The 19,711-nt window shown below is 58.6% G+C and overlaps 1 protein-coding gene across 1 annotated transcript in view; it reads right to left on the bottom strand.

Moving 5' to 3' along the window:
- Positions 1–19,711, bottom strand: part of IGSF21 (immunoglobin superfamily member 21) — a 233,599-nt gene that overhangs the window by 64,422 nt on the left and 149,466 nt on the right. The window contains exon 3 of the mRNA XM_043573888.1: positions 11,899–12,020. Within this exon, the coding sequence (XP_043429823.1) occupies positions 11,899–12,020 (122 nt within the window). The remainder of the gene's footprint in view (positions 1–11,898; positions 12,021–19,711) is intronic.

Raw genomic sequence — 19,711 nt, 5'->3', positions numbered from 1 at the left:
CCTCCCTTCCTTTCCTTCCTTCCTTCCTTCGCTCACTCACTCATTCATTCCTCCACTCATTCTGGCACCTGCCATCACTTCAAGCCTGCTGCGAGCTCAGCAGTGCGCGCACGTCTCCTGCCCTCTCCTTGCCTGACTGAACTTCCAGGACCCTTAGGCTCACCAGACCTTCCATTCACCGTCAATCCCCCCCAATCCTCACCTCCTGAAACAAAATTACCTTCCGAGGCACAGAAGAGTCTCCCAGAACCTGGGAACTTTATTAGGGCTGCAATAATATATTAAAGAGGAGGTCTGAATCACCCGGAGCAAAGTCTAATGTGAAGAAATACCGCGGCGACAAATACTTTGTTCTGAACCGTTTACTAAATTAAGTCTTTCCTGGACATTTTTAGCCTTCAATTTTTTTTAATACTAGTAATAAAGTAGTTGCATAATTAGTAATAAAGCTGACAGCCCAGTTACTGATTTTTTACTTAGAAGGAAAAGGATAATGTGTGTGTGTGTGTGTGTGTGTGTGTGTGTAGATAATTTCTAACAGCCCTGGTTGTCTGACTGCAGATAGAGAAATGATTTGCTATCTCAGCAACTCTGCCCCGCGGGCTGGGGTCGGGGAAAGCTGCGCTGAGCTCTGTGGAAACGGCTGTCTAGGCGTCAGAAGATGAGCTTTGGTTGCCCAAAGCTGTGTGACCTTAGGGAAGTCATCCACGGTCTCTGGTCTTTTGATTTTCTCACCTGGAGAATGAGGGGGTTGGGCTGGGTGATGCCCGAAGGCTCCTGGCAGATCTGCCCGGAGTCTGGGAGGGGACGGTGACTTTCAACGGCATCTGTGGGTCCTATAGTTGTACCTCTTGACAGAAACTTCTCCCCCGCCTTGTGTTTCCATCCACCTACTTGCCATCTTTGCTCAGGGGTCTCGCAGACATGCTTCACCTGGCCCAAACAGAACTCGGGAATCCTGTACCCATCCCCAGCCCTAGCCGGTCCTCGCTGGTCTCCCCGTCACGGGAAGGAGCCCCTCCACCTACGTGCTCTGGCCATGGTCCTGGAGGCCACGCTCAAGCTCCTGTCCCTCTGAGGGCCTCCGCTTCCAGTCCATTGGGTTTCTAAGCCCTTCCCCCACCACTTCCGCCCCCTCGGCCTGGCCAGCCCAGCCCCTCACTTCCTCAGCTCCCTGCCTCTACTCCAGCATCCTCCCCGGCAGCCCAGGCAGATCTTCCCACAGCCCCAAAGTAGAAACTGGATCAATCTCAATGACTCCTCCTCACTTCCGGAATACAATTCAAACGCTAATGACCCAGAATGTTCTACAACAAGCGACAAGCAGCTCTTAAACTTGCCTGCCTATGGGAATCCCCTTGGGGAACTTTGAAAACCTGATGTCTGTGTCCCCACCCTCTTGCCCTCAAGGTTCTGATTCAACTGCTGGGGCTTGGCCTGGGGGTCAGGAGTGTGCAAAGCTCCCTGGGTGTTTGTAATGGGGGCTGCAGACCGCAGAACTGGGGTCACCTGGGAGACGACCAGAAACACAGGATGGCAGGGCTCCCCATACCCCGCCCCTCCACTGAATTTGACCAAGCAGGGCCTGTGCGCAGTCAAGTTCAAGAGGCTCCGTGAGATGTGGCCTCATCTCCCAGACTCCCTGCAGTGTCCTTTTGCACCCCAGCCACTCGGCTTCTCTCTCCTCTTCAGTGACACATCAAGCTGGCTCCCAGCTCAGGCCCTTGCTCTCTTCCTCTGCCAGAATGCTCATTCCCTGACCTTCGTGTGGTGGCTTCCTCTCTCTTCCGGATCCCAGAGAGACCTCTCCCCCAGCCTCTCCCTGTGTCACAGCCTCGGGAATGTTGGCTCCATGGGCACAGGGACCTTACCTCCCTTGTTCACCTCTGTCTCCTGATGTCCACGGGTCACAAAGAAACACTTTTCAAACAGCAAATGAATAATTAGGGCGAGCCGTACCCGAGGTGGTTGAAACGTTATCGCGGTGCGTGGGACACGTCATTGGAACTATCCCCTGCCTCCCGCCCCAGGGTCTGTGTGATGTGAGTCTGCAACTCCTTGTGGTTGATTGTGGGTGGTGGCACTGACTCTGGAAGGCCCTTCGTAAGGACGGCTTGTTCCCGGAGGAGGGGAGGGTTACCCCAGAGGCCCCCATTCCACCGGCACAGGGGCTCAGCCCCATTCACTGGGGAAGCCCCTAGGGCAGGAAATTTCTGCTTGACGGGGAAGCTCTCCCAGCTCTGGGGCTAGTCACCCCCCCCTCTCTGGGCTGAGCTTAATCCCCATAAATAGGGTCTGAGATCTGCACTCTATAGGTTGTCGTTAGGGTTTAAGCAAATGATGAATGGGAAAGAGTTTTGCTGACCGTTTGAAATAATAACTCCACATTTGGATAACCTGTCAGATCGTTAATTTAACAAATCTCTACTGACATCCCGTGCTGGGCACTGACGCTGTAGAGATGAAGAAAGGAATGTTCCCTATTCTTAAGGGACAAGACCCATCCTGGGTGATTGGAGGGGCCACAGGCGAGGCACCCCCTATTGCAATACCCCAGTGCATCACCAGAGGGCAGCAGACAGCTTTGCAAGCATTTCCCTCCCCAGGGGGACCGACCTCTGAGAGAAGGGCGCGTCCTGGGAGCCCCAGGGGCCTCCTCACGGGGTCTGGGCGCAAACACAGAGTGGGGGCAGCGGGTGGAGGAGGCTGCCCAGTGCTAGCTGCCCGCGCGGCAGGGCACATCTCGGTCCCCCGCATCAACTCTCCACCAACCCCAGACCCAACGTGGAGAAGTGCTCCTGCCCTTGTCAGGGAACAAGAGAAAAGAGGGTGGGCCCTCCAGGCCGGAAGAGAGGATCCTGGGGAGGCTTGAGCTGAGGACGCGTCTGTGGCGAGGGGGCCTCGGGGCTTGGGTGGCGGGGGCATATGTGTGAGCCGCCCAGGGACCCCTGGCGCGGGAAGAGCGGCGATGCGCCGCCCAGCGTGCTCCCGGAGCACTGCCACTGGCAGGGCCCTTCTGCCGGAGGGAGGGGGCTGGGGGCAGTGCCGGGAGGGCTGTGCGAGGCCTCAGGAGGCTCCCAGAGGCCAGAGCAGGACTGGCCAGGGCTGGGAAAGGAGGGAAGTGGGGAGCTGCGTGACGCCCAGGACGAGGGGCGGTGAGGGCGGGGGCGGGTGTTGGGAGGAAGGCCACAGGGCAGGGGGAGGGACCTGGGGGGGGAGGGGTGCAGGAGGCGTGTCCCGCTTGGGCCGGGGAAACATGCAGGTTAAGGGGATCTCTCTGCTAGTGGGATTGACACCAACAGCTGAGCAGACGGGCAGCTGCTGGAGACCCACTTCTGGAGCCTGGACTGGGCATCACCTGGTCTCCTTGGCGGGGGCATCCAGGGGCCTGGAACTGCCAGGCAGCAGCTATTTTTAAAGCGGAGACTGACTCTGGCAGCTTGCTACCTGGAGGCCCCAAGTATCTTGGGCCACAGATCCAGTGTGTGTGTGTGTGTGTGTGTGTGTGTGTGCATGTTCATCATGTGCACGGGGGGGATGGACACATCAGGTTGCATGTCCTTACTAAGTTCCTCAGTCTCGAGTGCCTGGTGCTGGTCCTGAGTGGGTAGGCACTCCGTGACTGTGTTGAACGAGCCTGCCCCCGACGGCCCAGAGACCCAATCTGGCCTGGTGTGTGAACCCAGACTTCACCATGTGTATGCTGTGTGACCTTGGACAAGTGACCACACCTCTCTGTTCTTCTGTGCCACGACCGACTACAACAGGATTCCATGAGTCTGAGATCTGTACTCCCCGGGATGGTTGTTAGAGTTAAAGCAGATGCTGGGTTGGAAAAAGTTTTGCTGTTTGAAACGATAATTCCACACTTGGATAAGCTTTCAGTCTCTTGATTCGACAAACCTTTTCCAAGGCCCTGGGTCCCCCTCGTAGGCCCTGTGTGCCAGGCACTGAAGACCTAGAGATGAACTAGGGAGGGTGCCCGCCCTGAGAGACAGGCCCAGGAGGGGAGGATGAGGACCCTGCCTGTGGGTCTGACACGGACACGGGTCCAGTAACTCCTACTCTGACTGGTACACTGGGGGCAAGAGGCCTGGCGTTGGGTCAGTAGGGCTCCTTTGGGGAAAGTGCCAGGGGGCTATAGGGAGGGCACCTTGCTCCTGGGCCCCCTTGTTCCCTAGCCAAGGCCCCGTTTTCTGAGATTAGCACAGGGCCACGCACACACCAGCTGTTTTCGTTCCCCTGGTAACTGTGCCAGCTGGGCATGGAGGTGTGACCCGGGCTCGGGAGCTGGTCGGTGCCTGTGAGGTCACTGGCTGGTCGACTATTTTGTCACCTTCAACCTGAACGAGCCTGGCCCCCGGGGGCCTTAGGACAACCGTTTGCTGGCCACCGGCTATCAGCAGGACCTAGACGTGTCTGTGCCTTGCCTCTTCCCCCTGAGTCCTCTGGCCCCAGTCTGCATATCGGAGCAGGTGGAAGGTGTTGTGTGGAACAGATGCTGCCAGAAACTTTATCCGGAAGACTTTTAAAAAGACGGATTTCCCGGGCTCCGCTCCAGAGGCCTTGAATCAAATTCTGTCTTGGTGGACCCAGGAATTGGTATTTTTTTTTTTAATTTTTTTTCAACGTTTATTTATTTATTTATTTTTTGGGGGGGGACAGAGAGAGACAGAGCATGAACGGGGGAGGGGCAGAGAGAGAGGGAGACACAGAATCCGAAACAGGCTCCAGGCTCTGAGGCATCAGCCCAGAGCCTGACGCGGGGCTCGAACTCATGGACCGCGAGATCGTGACCTGGCTGAAGTCGGACGCTTAACCGACTGCGCCACCCAGGCGCCCCAGGAATTGGTATTTTTAAGCAACTCCCAAGGCGATCCTAATGCAGGTGGTCTGGGAGCGGGGGGCAGCTTGCTGCTGAGGCCGAGTGGGGGTGGGGGGTGAAGAGTGGGGGGTAGGGGGAGGGAACCGTGCAGCCCAGGCTCCGAGCGCGGGGCTCGCGGCTGGAAACGCCCCCAGTGGCCCGGAGGAGAACCCCTGGGTTTCAGATGGGGACCCGGCTCCCGCTTGGGCTGTTCAATCCAGATGCGGTTAAGAGGCATGATCTGTTCTGAAAAAAACTGAAGAAAAGGGCTTCAAGGTTATCCTCACAATGTCACTCTGGCTCTTTTGCATTCCTAGAGGCTCACTGGGTAGGAGAGGGGAGAGGGTTTCCAGTGGGTCAAGCACGGGGCGAGACCTAGCACAAGCCCGGCACGTGAGGTACTCGGCGTGTATTTGCCGAGTGGTCAGAGGAGCGAACAAATGAACCACCGTTTCGTGTGCTATGTGAATCCTGGCGAAAAAAGATGCACGGCTCATGATAACATGCAGACAAGGACAAGGACGCGATGGGACTCAGACTCTCAGATCAACCAGGGTCCGACGGCCCTTTTCTCTGTACGGAGAGTGAAGGAGGAGCTTGCCCTGCACCTTCGAGATGAGTCTGCAGAAGGGCCAGTTACCTTCCCAAAGGGAAGCGAGCCCCTCTGCTCTTTGGATCAAACCGTGCATGTGTCTAAAAACCAGCACGGTGTTCCGTCGAACAGATCCCGGGGGCCTCCTCTCCTCCGCGGTCTCTGCCTGCCTGCTTCGAGTGGTCCAGTCCGTAGGTCCAGCGCCTCCCCTACCCCCACGCTTTCGCCCAGGCAGTGCCCTCCGCCTGGAGTGTCTGCTCCCCGCTCCTCTTTGTCTAAAACCTACTTCTGTTTCTAGGGCCACTTCAAACGCCACCTTCTCTGTGATTTCCCCGGTCTCTCCAGCTCTGATTCATCACCGCATTATATCGGAATCTTTCCTATGACAGCCATCACTTTATTACGCGAATGGTTAGCTATTTATCTCCGTGTTTTATCTCCCCTTTCTCTCCCTTCACTCCACAAATATTTATGGTTCCTCTCTAAAGGCCGGGTGGGGGTCTGGGGTTACTGACATGGAAAAGACAGAGCGGAGCCTTGGGGGAGCTTCTGGGCAAGTGGGGGTGGGGGCGGGGGGCAGGCTTTAAGCTCCGAGGAAGCTGGGGCCGCATTCTGACCGCCTCTGGGCGCCATGCCCCAGCTCTGTGCCTTGGATGCAGCAAATGTTCAATACGCGCTGTCTCGAAGTCATAAAGGAAGTGGCATTTCTTCCCGCGTCCTTTCTCCTCCAGGGTCTTCTAGCATTCACTTGATTTCTCCCACATCTCCCCCCTCTGATAAATATGAATCAGGGAGGTATAACTGTGCACTCGCGTTCTCCACGAAGCCCCCAGGCTCCTCCCCACCCACCCAGCTGTTCTCCGCCTCCTGCCGCGGCTCCAGGGGATGGCGCACGGGTTCACGGGAATGGTAAGCAACCCTTGGAAGCAGAGCTGGCTCTCTGGCACCCCTTTGCCTCCTGGCCCCTGCCAGTCCCATGCCCTCTCCCAGCTTACTCAGACTTGGGAACTTAGTCCTGAGCAGAGGCTCATCCGGGGAGGGCTTTGTCTTCCTTCCCGGACATCTCCAACCCGCCTTCCACTTGGCAATGGGGGTGAGCTTTACAAGATACATATCACATCAGACCATGACCTCTGGTCGCTTCAGCGGCTTCCAGGACACTGAGAATGAATGCCGGCTTGCCCCCTAACTCCGGTCACCCGGCCGTCCAGTAGCCCCGAGATCACGTCACGCTTCCTCACCTCAGGACCTTTGCACTTGCTGTGCCCTCTACCTGGAATGCTCCCCCTGCCACCCCAACCCTGCCAGTGACTTCTTTTTGTCCTACAGATCGCTGTTTCGATGTCACCTCCTATGAGACACCTTGCAGCCCCGCCTCCACATAGTCCATTATTCTCGTCCTTCTCCCATCCAAGTACTAACCAGGCCCGACCCTGCCGAGCTTCCGAGATCAGACGAGATCGGGCGCGTTCAGGGTGGTATGGCCGTAGACTGTTCTCGTCCATTCTCTATCACGTTACCTGATTTCCTTCACACACTCATCGCCAGCTGTCAATATTTTCCCTCATTCTTTTAAACGTATTTTTACGGTCTGTCTCTCCTCACCCCCTACACCGTAAACCTCACAAGAGCAGGTCTGATTCTGTCTTGCTCACCATTTTATCCCCAGCACTGTCCCTGACATATAGCAATTGCTCAATTCCTTGGTGATGAATGAAGGGCGAAAACGTTAGGGAAGGCACGGGGGCCCGAACTGCTCCCTCCTACGTTCATCTCGCAGCAGGGACAGCTGCGGTGGAAGAACGCCAGAACTCACCCACTCCACGAGCGTCTACAAACTGTCTTCAGTGTGGTGGGGGTGGGGTGGGGGTGGGGGCGCTGGGCTGGGGAGACAGTGGGGAAGGCCACAGACCCAAGCCCTGTCCACGGGCTTCGAGTCCAGTGGCAGAAGCAGACTTTGAACTCCTAGTTGTCAGGGCCGGGAGTGTATGCGGGGGGGAAGCACCCTAGGGTATCCGACCCAGTCTGGGCAGTCAAGACTGGCTTCCTGGAGGAGGTGGGGTTTAAGCTGGACCCGAAAGGATGCTCAGGGCCTTGGCAAAGGGAGGTGGGCGAGGTGCACTCAACCCCTTGAGTCTAGATTTCCTAGACAGCGAAGGCTGCTTGGAGCTCCCCACAACATTCTGAGCAGACGGAATGGGACAGGGGAAGCAGTGGATGCTGGGGCACGGGTGGGCACGTTCTGCAGGGATCAGTGAGCTTTGCCCACGCGGTCTTCCCCTCGGTGGGGGGACCCATCCATTTGCTCCAGCTCTTCTTGGTCTGGTGGAATGGGTGAATGGGTGAACGGGGGCCGAGGCAGGGCCTGAGAGGGCAGGTGTGGAGGATGGCCATGTGCAGGAGGCCAGCTGGTGGGACTGTCACCCACTCAGGGCGGCCCCTGAGAAGCAGACCCTGTGACCAAGGATTCCAGAGCCAGTGGCCTATTTGGGAGGGTGTCCCAGGAAGCCAGGACGGGAGGCAAGAAGCCGATACAGGTGCATCCCGGAGGCTATTGTGGGCAGCCTCTCAGCCTCAGTCCTGCTGGGGAGCTCGAGGGGACAGCGAGCACCTGTCTGAGTGGTCCCAGCCAAGGGGCAGGAGGGCCAGGAGATCCATCCAATATCTCCCGTCGGCCGAGGCTGCTCTGGGGATGCTAGTTCCCTGGCACACCCACCCCCACTCCTTGAGCAAGCTGAGTGGGGCTACGGCTGCCTGAGAAGGCTGTCGAGGGGTCAAGGGTGTGAGTGGGTGCGGACACCTGCCACATCGCCCGCGTCCCTACTGGGATGGCTCCTTCCCATCCCTCAGGCCTTGGCCAACCATTTGGATGGCACCCCAGCACGAGGGTCCTTCCCGGGTCTGCACCCCGCTTGCCCCTCATTCAAATTCACACCTTTGCGGAATATGTGCTGAGCCATTCACTTACGTCTCACTTCCCTTGTTTACTATCTCCCCCCCCCCCCACGAGAGTTTAATTCCCCGCTGGATTCCCCAAGACACCTTCTACCATGCCAGGCTCCTATTAGGTGCTCAATTAAAACGTCCTCGGAAGGAAGGAATTACTGCCAATTCCAAGCTGGGAAGTTCTGGATTCTGAGGCTCATTCGACAGACATGTGATAGATGGGGCCTCTGGGGCACTGGGAGGGGCAGTGACTTGTCCAAGGTCATGAACGGGGGTGCTACCCCAGGCGACAGAAGCCCCGTCACCCCCACCGGATGCCCGCCCCTCCGGGAACCCCACCAGCGGGCGGAGACGCTCTGGGAGTCCCTGGGGCTCCTTCCGCTGCCTGAGAATTGCTCTCTGCCAATTCTTGGTCATCCAGGCTTCCTTCTCCCCCCACTTTTCCCAAAAGCTGAAGAGCAAACAGCTCAGACAGCTGTGGAGCTGGGACTCTTCTCTAGTTGAAATGCATTAATTTGTAAATATCTTCATTTATATGTAAATGCGGAGTCCCCGCGCCCCTCCGCCAGCCCTAATGGGGCCCTGCAGCCTGGAGACGCAGCCTCCTTCGGCACGGCTGCTCCGGGCTGCCGGCAGCTCTCCGTGATCCGATTAGACTCTTTCCTTCCCTTCTGCTTTCGCTTCCCCCAGGCTCCTCGGTGCTGGGAGGCCACCGCCGGAACCGAGGCTGGGGAAGGAAAGAACACTGGCCACGAGTCAGCACTGCTGTGTGACCTCGGGCAAAAGTCATCTCCCTCTCTGGGCTTCTGTTTCCGTCAGGCATGAAATGGGCAGGGCAGCGAGGTGTGGGCACAGGATGAGGTGGCTTGGGATCCAATGGGGTCCGTGTCGTTCCAGCAGGGAACCCTGGGCCTCGCCGAACTTTGACCCCGTCTGTAAACCAGGGCTAGAGAAAACAGCAAATCTGCCTGCATGTACGGGGTTGTTCGCGGGGATTAGCAGAGATTCAGGGCGTATAAGGCGCCTTTGTGAGATGTGAGGAAAGGTGGGTTTTTTTTTTGTTTTTTTTAATGGTGGAAGAAAGAGGGTTTTTTCTGGGCAAGAACAGCAACACGGAGCCATCGCTCAGCCACTGAGGCAGTGCTTTATGTGAATTAACCCGGGGACCCTCCCAAGGCTGGAGCGAGCTTCTTACTGTTGTCATTGCCTTCTAGAGACTGGGGAAACTCAGGCAGAGTCCCCAAGCCCGGGTGACACTAATGCAAGGTGGGCGGAGGGGCAAGGATTGGAAACTCAGGCCGTGGGACAGAACTCTCCCTTAAACCCCACAGGGATTGTACGAAGCAGATCCTACGAAGTCTGTTGACAGGTGAGGAGACTGACACAGAGAGGGGTTAAGGTCCTCGTCCAAGGTCACTCAGTCGGGAGTGGCTGAGCTGTGTTCTGGGAGAGGGTGGGGGGTCAGGGCTGCTCTGGTGGTCCCGGGCTTCCTTCTGGGTGTAGGAATCAGATGGGGGGGGATTGGAAATGATGGGACAGGCTGGGGGGTGGGGTGGGGTGATCGTAAGCACGTGGGGAGGGCGCAGAGGGGGTGGGGGTCTGGGAAGCGTGGGGGGTGATCTGAATGTGCACTTGCCCCAGCATCATCTGTGGTTCCCAGAATAGTTGTTTTCTTGTCCAAAATGAGTTTTTCATCCGGACTGTAACTGGCTTGTCTTAGGTGTGCCTTAATACCTTAAGGTGCCCCAAATCCTTTTTGGAAGCAGGTCCAGGGGAAATCATAAACGTCAATAAAGGCATCTGTGCGGCCATTTGCCCGCCGCCTCCGTGTCCCTTCGTGCCCACGTGCTCACCAGACCTCCCCCTGCAAGGGCGGGCTGGTTCTCAGCTCCTGGCACAGAGCCCAGAGAGGAGGGAGACCCAGAAAGGTCCCACCTTCCGGCTTACAAAGTGCGGAGCAGATGATCACCTGCCAGATTCCCCGTGCCGGGCTGGGTGAGCCCTGGGCAACCTTCCCGTCCCGTTTTCTTATCTTACCCGCGGGGAGACTGAGGCTCAAAGGGACGAGGAGCATACGCAGGGTCACCTAGCCAAGGTGCAAATTTCACTATGCACCTACTACGTGCCAGCCCTGCACACTGCTGCCTTCTGCCTCGGCACTGGGCAATGCATTTGCTTGTGTTGTGTGGAAAAACACACATACACGTGTGTGTGTGTGTGTGCGGAAGACTATGCCCGTTCAGTGCCAGTCTTTAGCTTTTCATCAATGCAGCGGGACTCCCACCCCTCTCGCGGAGCCGTCCGGCTTTGGGGTAGATTTGCTCTGCTACGGCGGGGGGGGGGGGTCGTCGGAACAAGGTGTCCTGCAGGAAGGCGTCTGCTTGAGTGGGTCCTGAAGCCTGGTGAGGAGTTTACCAGGTCGCCAGAAGGAGAGGCACACTGGGAAGTGAGCGTTAAGGGTCCGAGATGTAAAATAGGACCAGGGCCTTTGGAAAGTGCATGAGAAGGGTGTGGGGGCGTGGCACCCACACACCTAGAACACGACAGCGCATGGGATGGGATCTGCTTCCTTCTGGAAAGAGGGTAGGGGTAGAAATATTAAGTATCTCTGTCCCTGGGGACTCTTCCTCCCCAACCTGCTGCCACTTTCGACCTGGAGTCCAGTTGTTTAGGGTCGGTTTGCTTGCCAGGCAGGGGCCTGTGGGGACTGGGAGAGCATATTGCACGGGCTTCAGGACCAGGCCGAACTGGCTCACATCCCAGCCCTGTCCTTCCCGGCTGCGGGACTTTGGGGAATGTGGCTCACCCTCTCTGGACCTCAGTGTCCCCACCTGGAAACTGGGTTTGGAAAACCCACTTTGCGGGACTGCTGGGAGGAGCTGGCTGGGGAGGCCGACGTCGAGGGGCACGCGGCAGAGTGGGGACGTGACCCCTTTCCTGCTCTTCCTTCCAGGGCACGTCCCTCTAGGCGCCAGGTTCCCTTCTGCAGCACAGCCCCCAGCCCTGCCTTCCAAGCCCTGGAAGGTGATCCAGAGAACCGGCAAGAGCATCGCAGGGCAGATAGGAAAGGGCTGGGGAAGTGGCCTCCAGCCCCCGGCCCCCAGCCCCCGGCCTCGACCCCTAGTCCTTGGCTCCTGACCCCCAGCTCCCGGCCCCCAGCTCCCGGCCCCCAGCCCCTGGCCCCCAGCCTCAACCCTTAACCCCCAGCCCCCGGCCCCCAGCCTCGACCCCCAGCCTCCGGCCCCCGGCCTTGATCCCCAGCCCCCGGCCCCCGGCCCCCAGCCCCTGGCCCCCAGCCTCAATCCCTAGCCCGTGGCCCCCAGCCCCCGGCCCCCAGCTTCGACCCCCGGCCCCCAGCCTCGACCCCCAGCCTCCAGCCCCTGGCCTCGATCCCCAGCCCCCGCCCCCCCGGCCCTCGGCCCCCAGCCCCTGGCCCCCAGCCTCAATCCCTAGCCCGTGGCCCCCAGCCCCCGGCCCCCGGCCCCCGGCCCCTCACCTCACGGTGGACTGGTACACCAGGTCCTCCCTCTTGCGGTAGTTCTCCATGTACGAGTAGTTGGTGGAGAACATGGCGTCGAAGGTGAAGATCTTTTGCTTGATGGTGCCGCCGTCCGTCACCTACAAGACAGCACAGAGGCAGCTACAGGGGAGCGCTCGGCCGGCCTCGCCCCTTTCCCCCAGACAGGGCGCGGACGGACGCAGGGACACTGGAGATGCAGAGCCAGGATGCCCGGCCCCCGGGGGCCCTGGGCGAGGCCGCCAGGAGACACGTCGCTGCCATCACCAGAACGCTCCCAGGTCATCCCTACTCTGCTGATGTGTAAGCCGAGGCTCTGGAGCAAAGTGACTTCCCAAGGTCCCGCGCCGGGAGGGAGCACAGCTGGCCCTCCTCTCTGACAAGAGTTTCTGGTAAATTCTGTAAGGGGTAGGCACAGAGTGGCAGGGGAGCCCAGGCAGCCCCCGTCTGGGGATAGGGTAGTCACAGAGGGCTTCCTAGAGGAAGGGATGTCTAAGTTGCCTTCTGAAGGGAGAACAGGAGACAGGCAGCCTGGCAAAAGGTGGGAGAGCTCTGTAAGCAGAGGAGACAGCAGGAGCAAAGGCCCCGTGGTAGGAAAGAGCAGGTATGCTCAGGGAAAGAGGATGGTGCTCAGCGTGCCCGGTAGGCAAGGGACCTCAACTGTCCCTGCAGGCGACGTGGAGGGGGTCACCTTGGATTCCATTTACAGGTTCCTTCAGGCCGTAGGGTGACGATGGTTGGAGGCGCCTGTCTGGGGGCAGGGGGGTCTTAAGAAGGCTGGGGAGAACCCACTCTGCTGTCACGGGGCGGAGGGAAGAGGACAGCTTGGGGGCTCCCTCTCCTCCAGCTGCCCTGGGGACGGGAGGGAGGTCACGAGGCCCCCACCTCCCCAAGCACACCGAGGCCCAGAGAAGTCAGGGGACCTCCGGAGGAGACAAGAAAGCCTACAATGGAAAACAAAGGCTGTTCCGGTGCCCAGCTGCTCGCGGCTGATTGAAAGCCGGACCCAAGCGTCCCGCGCTCCAGCTCGCCGCCCGCCGCATCCTCTCGCCTGCGCTGCCTCCAGCTAATGAAAGTGTTACTCCACAAAGCAGCAAGGTATGTGTTGTCACTGTTTCAATTATTTATCTGTTTACTCGGCTGCAGTTTTCCCTACAGTTTTCCGCCTGCGTCAGCAACTCTATTATAGACCGGGAGCTTGCAGCCTCTCGCTGCTCAGCTGGGCTCCGCGCTAACAGCCTGCGACCAGGGAGGCCTCATGCCTGGGCCTGGAGAAGTGGAATTAACTCCCCGCGGCTCTGCATGCTGGAGGCAGGGGGGGCCGGCTGGGAGGGCTTTCTCCAAGGGGCTGGGCTGGGGGGGACCCTGGAAGCTGCTTGGATCTGTAGCCTTCCTGGGAGCCCCGGCCTGGGTGCGGCTCGGCCCCTCTGGGCACATCTGGCTTGGACCACATCTGTGTGGCCCAGGTGGTGTCGTTACTGGCTTAGGGGACACAGGTTCAAGGCAAGCTGGCTAGCATTTATGGAGCGCCAGCTGTGTGCCAGGCACGGGTCACATCAGTGCGTGTCACCCCCACTCCCGCCACGGTCTGCAAGCTCATGAGGAGTCAGGAGGCCCCTGACAGTCCCGGGACCCCCAGGGAGCCCCATAGGCAGGGTCAGAGTGATGATAAGCTTCCGGAACCCGGGGCGCAGGATCAGCGTTGTGACTCCCCTCTGCAGGGTTTCTGCTTACCGCTTGCCAAGCTCAGGTCTCTCTGACTCTCCTCTGGGCTTATCTTCCTTCAGCTCATACTTTTCACTTATTTTCCCCTCTGGGGGCTGTGTGCTCCCCTCTGGGGGCTGTGTGCTCCCCTCTGAGGCTGTGTACTCCCCGCTGGCCTCTTCCGCAGCACTGGGCCCGGCTTCCCAGAGAGGGATGGCCGAGACTGAAGGACCAGGGAGGAAGAGGAGCCAAGAACCTTCAAACCAGGACCCTCGGTGGTGGTGGGGGGGAGGGCATGATATTGCCCAACCCCCAGGGGACAGTTGGCCACGTGTGGAATCATCTTTGGTTGTCACAACCCGGCGGGGGCGCGGGTTTCGTACTGGCATCTAGCGGCAGAGAGCGGGGAGGCTGTAACCAGCCCACGATGAGCAGCACGGCCCCAAAGGTGATCTGGCGCCCCCCCATGAGAAATGTGCCTTAAGCCCTTGCTTCCTGCCGCCACACAGGGTCCCTGTGGAGGGAACGGCAGAGACAACAGGTGGCCCGTCTTGCAGATGAAGAAACTGTGGCTTGGAGAGGAAAGGAGATTGAGCCACGGTCCCACGCGGGGCTCCTGGCAGGGCTCTGGCTCCCACGGGGCCCCCAGGGGCTGAGGACAAACCAGCACCCCCCCCCCCCAGCCCCCACGACCCTCCGCTGTCAGCAGGAGGATGCCCGGAGCCCAGGGGAGGTTTGAGGAATTTTCTCCCGAAGTCATAGAAGTGGAAGGCGTCCTGCCCATTTGACTTGCAGCCTTGCCTCTTCTCTCAGATACTGCTTTTTATCTCCTCCTAAAATGCGGCAGCCCTTATCGTCCCAATCTCGAAATTCACTCCATTTTTTTTATTATACAAAGGAGAAAAAAATCTGTCGGTAAAACTGTCTCCACAAATTTATTCGCCGGGACTGAGGGTTTTATTACTAGGAAAATACACCTGCACCCCACACGTCCACACATTCCCACACACCCCAGATAAAGCACGGAAGAATTATCTGAGTCGTAAATCACTGTTTCTGGCCGAGGGACAGGGGAGTTTCAAGGACGCACCTAGTTTTCCTTTGGTTTTATTTACATCTTTTTTTTTTTTTTTTTTTTTTCCTGGGGCCAAGTCTGGGGCCTTCCTGTCAGCCTAGGAGGAAATAACTCCTTCCCATTAAAGCAGCCTGGGACAGCCAGAGCCCGAGGCTTGTGATGTCCCTTCCCTGGGGCTCAGGGAAGGCTCTGGAAAGGGACTGCCTTGGAATGCACCATCAGGCCCCAGGCCATGGGCCAGTGGCTATTTGCAAGGAGGATATTCTGTGGTTCTTGGTGACAGCAGTCCCTGAAGTGAGGCTGGGTGGGGGGAGAGGGGTTATCACAGGACATGGGTGGGCAGCTGGTGTGATGAGTGACACCTTCTCTTTAATTCTGGAAACATGTTCCAGGCCTAAGACTTTCAGGCACTGTTCCAGGCCCCGGGGGAGAGGACGAACCACATTTCAGATGTGGCCGCAGTCCGTCTGGTGGGCATACATAGCCGACAAGGACCTGAGACAGCAGAGCCAGGGAAGACGAGGCTGTAGCAAAGATATTTTCCAACTGTGACCTGACACCCATGGAGGGGCCAAGGATTCTTCTGGGAGGAGGGGTGATCACAGAAGGCTTCCGGGTGGAGGTGGGCCTCTTCAAAGGGTGCTTAGTCCCAGCCTGGTGCTCTTGGCCTGTGGGAGGCTTTCGGGCAAGAAGCAAGGCTGATTTTCTCCACCCCCAGTCAAATTCTTGATTTCTGTTACTAACTAACTTTCTGCGCCTCGCCTCTTCAAGCCTCAGCTTCCTCATCTGTAAAATGGGATAATGCAACCTACCTCTGTCCCTCTCAGGAGGATGAAATGAGATGACATTTGTAACAGCACCTGGTGTGTGGTTATTTTTACGCACGCTAACACTTTTCCGGGTCATCCCTGCTTCTGGGTCCCTTCCCACCATCCAGAGCTAGGGCTGGAAGGCAGAACAGTTCTTACTGGGAAGTCAGAGGGCGTAGAATGTCAGTATGTGACAGAAGGGGGCCCGCCTGGCAAGCACGGACTGGAGACCTGGTGGGCAGGTGGGCGCGTAGAGCCGGGGCCCAGAGACTTGTCCGCACTCATGAGATCAGCCCAGAGAGAAAATGAAGGACGCTCCGAGCAAGCACCTGGAGGCAGGCTGGTCCCTGGGGCTCTGACACGCTCCTCTGGTGCCCTCGTGGCTTGGGACCGTGAGATCACGGCAGGCAGAGGACGGCAAGGCTGGCGGGAGCAGACAAGGTGCTGTCCTGGAAGGCCAAGGCCCAAGCAATGTGTGCGTGTCCCCTCCCTGGAGGATGAAATGCTTGAGTGTTCATTCGCTCCTGCGACAGATTTTCACCGAATCAGTAAATAGGTCTTTGCGTGTGAGCTACTCCTAGAACATAAACCCTACGAGGGCCAGACCTTTATCTGTCCCGTTCGTTGCTCTGTCCCCAGAGCCCGGAACACGGTACTCGCTCAATAAATATTTGTTGGATGAATGAATGAATGGAATTGAGTCCTTACACGTGCCAGGCACTGGGGTACCACGAAGAACAAGGAGAACACTCCTTGCCCCAGGATGGCCTGCTGTGTCCACACCCCGATCTGACCGCGGCTGCCTGGTGGGAGCGGGCTGGTCCAGCCGGGAAGTGGCCTCGGACCGACCGCGAGGCAGTGATCCAAGGGGGATCAGCAGGAACCTGAGCTGTGGTTTCTCAGACGTCCACCTGCTACAGGAAAGCATCCTCCTTGTGCAAAAGGCCCACTTGGACCGCAGAGAGGAGGCTGTGCACACGCTTCGGCAAAAGAATCCGAGTCCGAACTGGCATGTACCCAGCCTGCCTGTACTGCTCGGAAGGGACGTAGGAAGCAGAGACCCGGGTTCTGCCTCCTACAGGCTGGCCTCTGCACTGCTCCCCTCTCTGGGCCTCAGTTTCCTTAAGTGTTCAGCAAGGACATGTGCCGGGTGACTTCTGAGGACCGTTGCTACTCTAAATGCCCAAATGCTCTGGTGCTAGAAGAGCCCGCCCTGGAGACCACAGCCACTCCTGCTCTAGCCTTGCCCTCCAGGGCTCGGCAGCTCCCCACAGGCCCCGAGGCAGCAGACCCTGTCCCAGGGCGCTGGCCGTCCCCCAAATCCAGCAAATCTGGCTTCGGCTGGGTTGGGTTGATTTTCCAGCGAAGCCACCAAAGCGTGGCAGACGGGCTCAGTCCAGCCCGTCGCACGGCCGGCCGGCTGGGATTTTTCATTTGAGAAACTAATGCCTCCAAGGACACTTCCTCACCCACGTCCCCGGGTGCCATCATCCGGAAGAGAGGAAAAAAAAAAAAAGAAAGAAAGAAAAGGGGGAGAAAAACTCACCTCCCCCCCCCCCCCTTCTCTTTGTGTTCCACAAAACCAATTACAGGTTGGAAATAGCTGTAATAAACTTGATATCCCACTTATGGGCCAATCCCGCCGCGGCTGGAAAGTGTAATAGTGGCAGAGAGCGGAAACTGCTGGTATATTTTGCCGGAGCTGTTTAAATTGCCTGCCTACATTATCCCGGCTCCTCTCCAGCCGGGAAGGAATTTGCTCTCCTGGAAATGGAGCAGCTAAGGTCTCTGGGGCTGGGCAGCGAGGGGGGTGGCGGGTGTTGTTGCAAGGAAGGTTTTAATGAACTGATTAGACGTGGAAGACAGACGGCGCCTGGGCTCTCAAGATGGGCGACCCGGGTTCGAATCCCAGCCCAGGCAGCTTCCAGGCAGAGCCCTTGGTGACCAACGGTCAAGGGCCATGCCAGCCCCGGAAGGCTCTTGTTGGGGGGAAAGGGGCATTTAGTCGGACAGCGCAGGTGGGCGGACTGCCGCGCCCACCCTGAGCCTCCTCGGGTCTCGGGTCTGCCGTGGTCGCTGTCCCTGCCTGGCTCTGAGCCTCAGTTTCCTCATCTGTAAAACGAAAGAAAGACGGTCGCTGAACCCATGCCCCAGAGTTGTCAGAAGTACTCAAAGAAAGGGAAGAATAGATGTGAATTTACTGCTCTGTTCCTCGTAACGTGACAGGCGATGCGCATTCTAGAAACTTCTGCCGTGAAGCCACGACTGAGAAGCCCCTTCCCGCCTCACGCAGCCCCACGTGCAAAGAGGACAGCAGACCCACTAGCGTTCCTAACGGGCTTACTTTAGATGGAGCCAGCCCCAGAGCAGGGCTCAAGCCGTCGTGCTTTCCTTTATCGACCGAGCTCTTCTGTGAGCCGCGCCTGATTCGGGAGCACAGCTGGGAACACAGCCCGCGCAACGGTGAAGAAACGCAGCCGCCTCACTTACATTTCTGCGGTGGGTGTTTTCTAACCCCTGCACCAGCGGAAGGCGAGCTCAGGAGGCTGGGGTTTCGTCATCTCGTTCGGTGCTGTTCCCCAGCTCCCAGAGCAGAGTCTGGTGCAGAGCGGACTCTCGGTCCATATGTTTCTAGAAATGAACACCGTGTTTGCGGGCATGGAAATGGGGTCCAGGGAAGGGCTGCCACTCGCCCAGGCTCCCCAGCCGGTAAGCGGACGAGCGCAGATTCAAACCCGGGTCTGGTTCCAAGGTCCAGATAGGAAGTGATCCAGGCAGCGGGGTCGGATGAAGTATCGGGCAGGGGGCATGGAAGGCAGGGGGCATCTAGGCAGAGGGTAAGTTGGGCAGGGGCGCAGGGCAAGAGGCCATCTGCTCAGGGAGGAGGGAGAAAAAGAAGGCAAGAGGCAGAGGGGCCAGTGAGGCAACCTCCCCATGGCCTGCTGCGGAGGGCAGGGGCACAGGGCTCCCGGCTTCTTGGTTGCCATGGTGACTGGGGTCGGTCATCTTCCCTTAGATGACCCCTGCCCACCTGCTCTCCACCGTGGGTCTGCTCTTGAAGCTCCTGGGCCTGAGAGCCGGGCCAGAGCCACCCCAGGGACAGAAGAATTCCCAAGGACAGAAGTGGGGGGGACATCCTCGAGCCAGGCGCCACCTACCGCCCCGGATGGCCTGATTCCACCCCTGCTCTGTCTCCCTGGTGAGTCCAGGCTTCCGGCAGGGCTGGGCTCGGGGTAATTGGCTTCCCCCGTGTGTGGGTGGCAGATCCGGTTTTGACAGAGACAGCTGGTGTCATAAATTGCTCTGTCTCATCTGGTTACTGTGGGATGGCAGACAGCAGCTCAGGGATGGGGAGTGGGGCGGGCCGAGGGCCCGGGGGGCTGCTGAGAATGGCAGGCAAGAGCGCGGCTGCTGGCTTCGTGGGCTCCACACTCGTGGGCAGGTGCTCGTGCAAGCGTGAGGACATGTGTGTGCCACTGGCGTGAGCCCAGGGCCAGGTCACGAGGGTGAGCCCCGGTGCAAATGAAGAAACCTGTGGTTTGGGGGTGGGGGTGCGGGTGCGTGTCGGCAGGGCTGAGTGTGCAAATCTGTGCGCTCTGGGGCTGCATGTAAGGACGGGCGCGTGTGCGGGCATGTGCGTGTGTGTCCTGTGTGCGCAAATGCGAGGGTCTGTGGGTGTGCAAGAGTGACTGTGTGTGTGCACGTTCAGGGTTGTGTGTGTCGGTCTGTGGGTTCGTGGAGTGTGTGCACTTGCGTGTGCACGAATGATGCCTGCACCCACAGCGTGAGAGTTTATACACCCTGTTCCCTGCCCTGGGCCACGGGGATAGGGGATGTCGGCTAGGGCGTGCATGTGCGGCCTCTACCTTTCTTTCTTTCTTCCTTTTTTTTAAAAAAATTTTTAACGTTTATTTTTAAGAGAGAGAGAGGGAGGGAGGGGCAGAGAGAGAGGGAGACCCAGAATCAGGAGCAGGCTCCAGGCTCCGAGCTGTCAGCACAGAGCCCGACGCGGGGCTCGAACTCATGGACGGTGAGATCACCACCTGAGACGAAGTTGGGCGCTTCGCCGACTGAGCCACCCAGGCGCCCCCAGCCCGTATGTTTCTGAGAAATGCCAGCCTGGGAGGCACCATCATGCCAGCCCAGGCCCTGGGCAATCTCCCAGCCCCGCCAGTCAGATGCAAAACCATAGGTCAGGGCCCAA

Source organism: Prionailurus bengalensis, chromosome C1 (genome assembly GCF_016509475.1).
Source record: "Prionailurus bengalensis isolate Pbe53 chromosome C1, Fcat_Pben_1.1_paternal_pri, whole genome shotgun sequence".
NCBI classification, from domain to species: domain Eukaryota; kingdom Metazoa; phylum Chordata; class Mammalia; order Carnivora; family Felidae; genus Prionailurus; species Prionailurus bengalensis.
This window is presented reverse-complemented; position numbering and strand designations above follow the sequence as displayed.